Source organism: Physeter macrocephalus, chromosome 17, assembly GCF_002837175.3.
Source record: "Physeter macrocephalus isolate SW-GA chromosome 17, ASM283717v5, whole genome shotgun sequence".
NCBI classification, from domain to species: Eukaryota; Metazoa; Chordata; class Mammalia; order Artiodactyla; family Physeteridae; genus Physeter; species Physeter macrocephalus.
Window position 1 is genome coordinate 17,430,566 of NC_041230.1, and position 9,653 is coordinate 17,440,218.

The following is a 9,653-nucleotide window of genomic DNA, read 5'->3' on the forward strand; positions in this document are numbered from 1 at the left end:
CCTGTGCTTCGCAACGGGAGAGGCCACAACAGAGGAAGGCCCGCATACCACAAAAAAACAAACAAACAAAAAAAAACAAGCAGTTGGAGTTGGGGGCTCCTTTGTGTGTATGTGATTGTACTCTTGGTTGTTTTCTTTTTTGTGGGGGATTGGCTGAGAGAAAAAGTTTTTAACTAAAAATACATGCACAGTTGATCAAAATTTATTAAAGAACAAATCTCCTACATTTTTAGGCAATCTTTTAAAATCAGTCCTCTGTTCTGATCTGAATTATCCATTAACTTGTGGGGATTCAAGCTCACCCCCTTATTGTTAAAATACATATTCATAAAACTTTTACAGTTGTGCTGTTCTACTTACAAATAGCTTCTACTTTTCTAGGACATAATTTCACTTTGTTTAAGCAAGAATTCATTAAAGAAGCTATAAATAACCTTTAAATATTTAGCCATGAACAGAGGGTGGACTGGCCTTGATGGCTTATTTTAGTACTAATGCAGAATGCTTTTTAAAAGCTACATTTTAGCATGCATCAAGCTAATGATTAACACTTGCAGTGTAATTTTCAACGTTAGAATAAATTTCTCTTTATTTTAAGGCGTTCTACCAAAAAAAAAATGTTTTTCAATCATTTACTACTAGGAAAGTAACCTTAAAGAACAAAAATGTTTGGGAGATTAAAACATACAATTTCTTATTTTAAATTTTTATTTATTTATTTATTTATTTTTATCATCTAGACAACCTTTCCTTCTCTCCCAAAATATAATGCCAGTTAAAACTGCACACACTAGGGAAGAACTGCCTATGGAATTGTAAGAATTCAAGGATCCATTGTGTGGTGCATTTAACATATATATGAATCAAAGACATTTCTATATTTGATTCTGAATCATAAAGTTCACAACATTTTAGAGACCAAGTTTCATAAAATTTTTACTTAAAAAAAATTTACAAAATACCATTCTTCCAATCAAAGAAACTTTCCCTTGGGTACATGCAGCTTTCTGTCTTAGAGATTACAGAATGACAGTCAAAGGGGGAGAGATTTTTTAAATAGCCACCTAGCTGCAAAACCTACAAGAAGTAGATTTTTTTAAAGTGCCTTTAAAATGCTAAAGCAAGTAATATAATTGTTGAATCTATTTGAAATTTTAAAAGTTTCTTTAAAATCGTCCATATGGTATGCACAATATCACAGCTGGTACAAAACTGCCAGTATTTAGTTCAAAACACAAAAACAATGCATATGAACAGTATTCTTTGAAAAATAATTCAAAATGCTGCCACTACTTCATAAGGCAAACTTAAACAAGAGTGTTGACAGTATTCAGAGAATTAACGAAACAAGCTGAATATTAAAAGTATTTAAATATTTACTTTGATTTCTTTTTAACACCATTGATAACAGTAAGAGAACTTGCTGTCAAATTAACTCAGGATGGCTTATTTCAAATTACATGTAACATATTTTGCTATATATATTCTAAACAATTGCAAAACTAGGTTTTAGGATGTAAACTCCCATTTCCTAGGCAGGCCCTAGTTTTTCTGCTGCAATCTGGCAGCTTTGAACTTTGAAACCCTCTTTGTAGTTCCTTCTGATACTTCTGACAGAACTTCTTTTCGTTCTGGAATGGTGGGTAGCACAGGATGAGCCATGGCTGGGTGTGATGTTAAGGAAGGTGACAAAAATTCTTTTTCTATTACAGTTCCAGAAAAAGCCTGGAAGACAAAAGTCAGATTATGATAATAAAATGCAAATAAGGTGCCCACAAAATCTTTATCCTGTATTTGCCAATTAGACATTTCTTTTCATTAAAAGTAAATTCGTAAGATTTTTTTGATAGAACTATAATATCAAAATACAAATTGCTCATAGAAATCAAGTACCATTAAAATATATCTTAATTACACCACCAAATATAAGTAGATTTTTTAATAGTACACATGCAACAAAAATGTAAAAAACATGTTCACATGGGATTTTTTTTAAATGGGTAAATAAAAGGTCCTCAACTTTCATACATTCCATTTATATCCAGACCATGCTGTGAAAAATAATGTATTAAAATTAAGAATTCTATTAGGGTGTCAAACATCAGCTGATGAATGAGCTATCCTATGGCGGCCATGCTGCCTGTGAGCCAAGAGCTTAGTTTCAGCAGCAGTGACATCTCTTAGGTAGTGTTCATTCATGCAATGATTTGAGTATTTTATTGCATCTTGCCTCATTTTTATTTGAGATCAGTGGAAACTGAAAATTGAAAGTGCTGGTGCTAGTGGAAATAAGTATCAGTCTCAAATTTTCATACAATTAATTCAATGAGAGAAATCAAGGCACCACAAAAAATGATTCTTTAATTTCAACCAGATGTTTGCTGGACTTAATTTTGGTCAACTGTATGTAATTTATGTATGTAATGTGTACAAAATGATGGAAATAAAACCAAAGATATGTCTTTTTATGTACAGATCTATCAAAATCAAGAAGTTATGATTTTTTTCCCCAAGATTTCTAGTATTTGAAACCCCCTTTCATCTTCTAAAGACTCTCACTACGTACAAACTAAAATTTGACATGTAAACCTTCATGTATATTTAGCTTAACTTTGTCTACCAAGTGTACAAAATGACAATGTATCACTTGAATAGTTTAAAAAGCCAACCTCCACCAGCTTGCCCCACCAAAGAAACAAAAACCAAAAATGCCCTAACCCTCCCATAGTACTTTGAGACCTTGGGTGGAGTCCAGCTCTTAAAAGAAACTCAAAGTTTACTGTTCTAAAAACTCTTATTTTATCACGATGAGCACACAGACTTCTTATTATACTAAAAATGCTTCTGAAAAAGAGTATATTTTAACATTTAAAGATATCAAAAAAGATATCTTTCAAAGTACTTGCCATATCCCATGAACTATTTATTTTGATGTTAAAAAATTTATAGCATCTAGGTGCTAACTGTAACAGTTCAATACAAAACGCAAAGCTATTAAATAGGATGAAATGAAAATAAGTTCCAGACTTGAGCTCTAGCTATACCACAATATATTAAGTCCTTACAAAAACCTAATTTTCAGATACTTATAAACAGCAAAATTCTACCACCTGTTTTTCTAACAGTAGGGAAGACTATTAAATAAGTTAAGATACTCTCCAGGTCAAGTGAAATCATTATATTGGGAGAAGGGAAGGAGAATATCCTAATTACCAATGACCCCTCCATCCCCAGTTACCATTTAGTACAACTAGTACCACTTAGGGACTATTTAGCAAAAGCAACAGAAGTTTTACATATGTTTATTCATATATAAAGATATATATTTTTATATGTATTTGACTTATACTCAAATGGGTATATCAGTTTGATATGGGTATGAGTTCCCCAGTCTTCCTAAATACCTCTTAAGTTAAAAATCTGAAATACCCACCAAACATAAGAGTAAAAAAATATCAAGTCTGGGTATAATGGAAACCATAACATTCCTATTTTGGTATCTCCCAATACCCCTCCTTTCCCCACACACAAAACTATGTGCAACATGGTTGGTAAGAGTATATGTGTGTGCACTCATTTTTCTGAGGAGAGGATCTCCAGCTCTCACTAGATTGTAAAATCCAAAGCATTTAAAAGAGAAAAGTACAATCTGCTACTTGAACTAACGTAAAATGACTATAAGTCTGATCTAGTGGAATTTATTTAAAATAAGCTGCTAAATAATTTTCTAGACATGGGACTTCCCTGGCAGTCCAGTGGTTAAGACTCCATGCTTCCACTGCATGGGGCATGGGTTCGAACTCTGGTCGGGTAAGTAAGATTCCACATGCTGTGTGGTGCAGCCAAAAAAAAAAAAAAAAAAAAAAATTCTAGCCAAAAATGAAATACATATGCTAATTAAGATACTTTAAAATTCCTATTTCACAGAAATAGAACTTCAAGAGTGGTAATACTTTCATTTTGAACTACTTTATTATAATACCTATATTGTGTTTGCTAGTGACTATTAATTTTTTATAAATTATTAATTATCAAAAAAGTACATGCCCAGAATTAATTAATTAGGATCTATGACTTCTGAGACTAAATATATGTATGAACTAAAGAAGCTACAAGATAAACAATGCCATTACTCTGTCGATTAACTTCAATAATTATATAAAATAATTTAAGAACAATAAGATTAATGATTTCCAGACCATACCTGGAAGATACAGCAGCTACAATTTTTAAATCTTTTCAACTCCAAAATGGGGAAAATGAATTGCATACCCCTTTGAAATGGAGCTACCAACACCTTTTTAACTCACAAAAATTGGTCAAAGATACTATGTAAAATAAAGAGCTAAAGATACACACATACCTCAGGTGTTACTGATATAGGCAAAAGTTTCTTTTGATGATTTTCTTGTTGTTCCTCGTCCAAAATGCTCTCATTAGCATCACTACAAGTGGCCTCTTCACAGCTAATGCTCCTCAAGACTCCCCGTCTATCATCGAAGTCAGCAGCACTGCTTTCACTAGTATCACTGCAAACACTGTTCTCTCTACTGCGAGACTTCAGGATGGACTTACGAGGGACATATTCTCCATTCACGATATCAACAAAGACTCTATAATATCAAAAAAAATACTCTTTAGTTAACTCATAAAACTGAGGATAAATTTACAAGGATTTTAAGAAATCTTTTCTAGAAATTAATCTGAAATGTTTTATTCAAACTTATATCCAAAATTTTCACCATCACAATAGTTTTGTAGCCTCGAATGACATATTTACATTACTTTTATTATTGTTTGGCCTAATAAAATACAGCTGTTTATTTATACACATGTTCTGGGTGACAACAGAGTGATTTGCCAAAATTCTACATATATTTTAGACCTGCTCAGAAGTCATTTAGCAATTTTCACTATTTTACAAATAAGCGTCATGAAAACAGTAGGTATTTTCAAATGACAGCTTTCTCAACAAACAATACAACAAAAAATTGGAATAGCATACTTAAGTTTGACTCTGTGGAAAGGTAAAGCACATGCCAAGCACTGTCATAGCTGTGATAGGAAAGTGCTGCTCCAGCACACTAGAAACACAAACTTTCATTCTAAAGTTAACATACAACATTTTTTGCCTAGATTGGGAATGTTTTAAAAGCACTGGCAAAGAGGAGCAAAAGCAAAAAACCAAGCAACATTCCAATTGCTTTGAACTGAGAAGCTGTGGTAGGGCTCAGCAGCTCCTGTGAGAGCCTTTAAAACACTAAGCTAACTATCAGAATACCTCACTTTTCAGTGAGAGCCTTCTGTGTTACAAGCAACCTTTTCCTGTATATACTCAGTTGCAAAAAATGAGAAGGGAAGAGCAGACTGCTCTATCTGTGAATGCCACTCACCTGTAAATGTCAGCAGGAGTCCTGATTATAGGCAGCTCTTGGGGAGAATGACCGCTGCCAGAGCTGTTCTTTCGCTTACGTTTGGCTTCTTCTTTCTTTTCACTGAATTTTAAAGTGGTATTTTTTCCAGTATTTATTCGTACCTAAAAATTTCACAGCAAAAATTTATGATCCTTTTGAGAAATCAAGGCCAAAACTAAAACTAATAAACTCTACAATTAAAGAAATAATAGTAATAGAGGCCGTTTACATTTTTTGACACTGAAATGATGTGCATTATCAGCTAAGGCTAACAAGTCCTTATCATACTTCTACAGTATTAAATTATACCTTAAGTGACCAATTCTAGTCATCAGTGACTTTATTATTATACAGAAAACAAAATACATACAAACTAAATGCTAGATTATTATAAGCTTTCACATCACCCATTACTTTGATGTAAGTTTTTGGCTTAAATCATGCATTTCAAAACAAAGAGCACAATTAAACAAAATAAATATTCAGTAGGAATATACAAATTTAAGTCATAAAAACAATATTAGATAATGCTTAACTATTTAGAATTTTTTAAATAACTCTAATTTTTAAAAATTAAAGGACCAAAAATAAAAATCAACCCTGTTCAGGATTAATACATTATTCTTCTATCCCTACTCGGCATTTATACCATCTTTCCATATTAATGACTGCTACTCCCCATAACATTCCTGCAAATATTATTTATTCTTCCTGTTTTATTTAAATGAAAACTAATTTAAAGCCTGAAAAGAGAATCACAAAACAAACTTTTTTCCTGGCTAATAGGTCAATTTTTTCCAAAGAATTCCAAGATGCTCCTTTTAGTCTGAAGTATTAGAATATATATTTTAAAACACCATGTAAGTATTTCACAGTAGAGCAGGGAAAACTTGACCTAAGAAATAGCAAATATGTCTTAAACACGTTTCATTAAATAATAATCTCAGGCATTTAAGATTGCTACCACAGACCCTTACCTCTAATACAGGCAAACCCTGCAAGGGTACCTTGTTGTGGTTAAAAAAAAAAAAAAAAAAAGCACCAACCTGAGAAAAAGGAGTCCCTGTTTTATTACTAACTAGCTCTATGGTCTTCTAGGCCCTAAGTTTCCTTGAGAAAGACAAATTAGAAAGATGAAATTCCCGGTAGCTCCTTAAAGCAGTATTATGAGGCCAAGAGAGCAAGGGAATGAGTTTAAGGTCCTTCCTTCAGTGAGATCCAACCTGCTTTGATCTGGGATTTTAAAACTGGGTATTCTACAATAAGTATGGAGGGAACAAAAAGTCTTTTGATACTAAGAAAACTTAAAAACCTGTATTAGAAGATCTCTCTGTGGTAACCCCCAGCTCTAAAATATCAAAATTCTAAAATCATGATTACCACCCAGAGATGTTTATATTTAATTTGTGAGAAATGTAACTAATTTTTACTTCCTTCTAAATCTTTCCTTTTTGCTCATGATGCTCCTATACATTTTATGCCCACATAGAAACAACCTGATATAATTAAAAATTTAACTAATGCCAGTCACTTTCATCTTAAATACACCAAAATGCCCAAATTAACTCTAGAATTCTTAAGAAAGCTTTCTGATGAAGGACAGGTGGAGTTACAGTAGCTGTCACTCAAACTCATCTCCTTCCAGACCCCCAAATTTCAAATTCTATTGTGGCTTCAGAGAACAATGGACCAATACCAGCTAACTATCTAGACTTTTTTTTTCCTTTTTCTTTTTAGATAAATTAGAGCAAGAGGCAAAAGATGGTTTTCTTGTTTGGCACTATCAACAATATTAATCCCTGTTAATATTGTTCTTTTAAAGAATATCGCAGATGATCTCTAATATTCAAATTATATGAAAAATTAGTAAAGTTAAAAGTATACAAACCCTCTTAGGTTCGACAGTATGAGAAAAATATATTGTTGGTATAGAATTATCTTCAGCCCCTAAGGTATCATGGTCATTTTCATTATCACCATCATCATCATCTTCTTCATCTTCATTATTGTGATAAGAATTTGAACCATTCATTGAACAGTTCCATTGACTATTCACTTGACCATTGAACAGTTCTGAATTTGTAACATTCTGGTAACAATTGCTGGGAGTGAGAGAGTCCGTTACTTGATTCATCATATTCACACTTATGTTCTGATCTTCCTTTTCCTCTTCAGAGGAGGTATCTTCTCCATTTGCAATCACAGTATCAGGCTTACTAGAAAAAGAAAATTAACAAGATCAAACAAACACACTAGAATTTTACATATTCTAATTTGCACTTAAGTTCAAAGGGTAAAAACTAAGGTTTTGCATAAGGTATTTTTAAACTAGATTTCTAGGCTAATAAAATGTTTTGAAATGAATTAATAAAAAATAGTTTCTATGCTAATTCTACATGTTGTAGTTATTCAAACATAAGTAGAATACAGTAGATGATTTTTCTTTATCTTTGCAAGCAGGATATTGGCCATATACAATAAAATACCATAAAAATAATACAATCATAAATTTGTAAGAAATCATAGAGGATATGTTATCTCTATTTAAAGACCAGAAACTACAACCACAGAACTACAACATATTCTTTTCTATTTCTATAATCAAAATATTTTATAAGCATGTATTACTGTAATTTTTAAACTAAAAGATTTCTACATATGTACATGATTTATACACATACATACACTTCTCATGCTTCATTCTACAAAGGATTTGAGGACCTTATAAAAATAACAAAACCCAAAATGCAACGAACTGAAATAACATCACAAAAGTAGAAAAAGAATCGTGACCAAGAAAATCATAAGATTAAAAGCTGATTTACAAAAATTAAACAGTATCAGTTAATCAAAAAGACCTAGGTATAGGTGAAATGGTAGTGAAAAAAATATCCTTTGTGCTTCATGTCTTATTTTTCACAGTAACTAATTCTGCATATCATTTAAGCAAAATAATATAGGAACTTCTATAGTAACAGTTTTCATTGAGCACTCTGATAATTCTGAGTGCCAGTAAGTATTTCAAATGGCAATTTGGTAAAGTTTTTCATATCTATAACTACTTGACCATATTACAAATTACCTGCTCAATAAGCAGAAAAGTTTGCAAAGGAAAGCAAGGATAAACATTTTACAGCAACAAACTTAAACTGAATGCACATATTTCTTTTTAACAAGTCATTCAAACATACAGCATTATTTTGACTACAGTATAAAAACTCATTTAAAATATAATATATAAAGCATCCATAATTATTAAAAGTGAAGTATCTGGTATATCTTACTTTATTGTACAAAATAGGGCTGAAACCTTATAATAAAAAATAGGAATATTGATTTTGTGTATTTCTGGACACACACATGCACTGGCATGTGCATGAACACATGGCCTTAAAAGAAAATATTCTAGAGAATATTTATTTTAGGGTGGTAGGGTTATTGATATTTTAGTAATAGCACGCTTTGCTGTATTTTCTTCAATCAGCACATATTTTATAAGGAAATGTGTGTAAGGAACTTTGTCATTAGGTACCTATCAATATCAATTTCACCCAGCAATTCTTCTTGTCTCTCTAATTCTTCAAGTCGATCCCACAGTTCCTTATCAGCAAGCAGATCCTTGGATTTTAGATCATTTGAGAATTCTGCTTCAAAAATATCTGAAGTTTTTGGTTTGGAGTGAGGTTTATGAGCAATTCGGTGTTTTGCTATTTAAAAAAAAAAAAATGGCTGTTAAAAGCCAATTTTTAAAAGGCGCAAACCTAGACTTAATAAGCTTTTCTCTTGGGGTGAGGGGTTGTTGAGAAAGAGGGGGGAATGATTTTTAAGCCAAACAGTAGACCTCCAAGGATGTATGTCTCTTAGAATCTTGCTACTTAAGAGTGTAGTCCAAGGACCAGCAGTACTGGCATCCCTGGAGAACATTTCAGAAGTATAGACTCCCAGGGCCTCCCCAGACCTGCTGAATCAGAATCTGTATTTTAACAAGAGCCCCAGAGGATTCACAAGCATATTAAAGACTGTGAAGAGCTGCTTGAAAGCTTCAAAAATGCATAAGCAGAAATGGTCACAATGCACTCTAGCTATAATGCAAAATTCAACACAAGTAATACCCATCTTCCATCCTTACTCAAGAGAATTTAGTTACTAAAGTAACACATAAAAGCCTTGTCACAGGATACTTTCAACTCTAAGGCACTGCCAGACAGGAATACCCTAGGAGAAATCTATGGAAACTAA

The 9,653-nt window shown here is 32.4% G+C and overlaps 1 protein-coding gene across 1 annotated transcript in view; it reads right to left on the minus strand.

Annotated features, from left to right (window-relative positions):
• Positions 1–909: 909 nt before the first annotated feature.
• The window catches only part of URI1 (URI1 prefoldin like chaperone), a 70,053-nt gene continuing 61,309 nt past the window's right edge, over positions 910–9,653 (minus strand). The window contains exons 7-11 of the mRNA XM_024132570.3: positions 8,947–9,121; positions 7,303–7,630; positions 5,394–5,536; positions 4,364–4,613; positions 910–1,725 (exon numbers count right to left, since the gene is read on the minus strand). Of these exons, the coding sequence (XP_023988338.1) occupies positions 1,543–1,725; positions 4,364–4,613; positions 5,394–5,536; positions 7,303–7,630; positions 8,947–9,121 (1,079 nt within the window). The 3' untranslated portion in view covers positions 910–1,542. The remainder of the gene's footprint in view (positions 1,726–4,363; positions 4,614–5,393; positions 5,537–7,302; positions 7,631–8,946; positions 9,122–9,653) is intronic.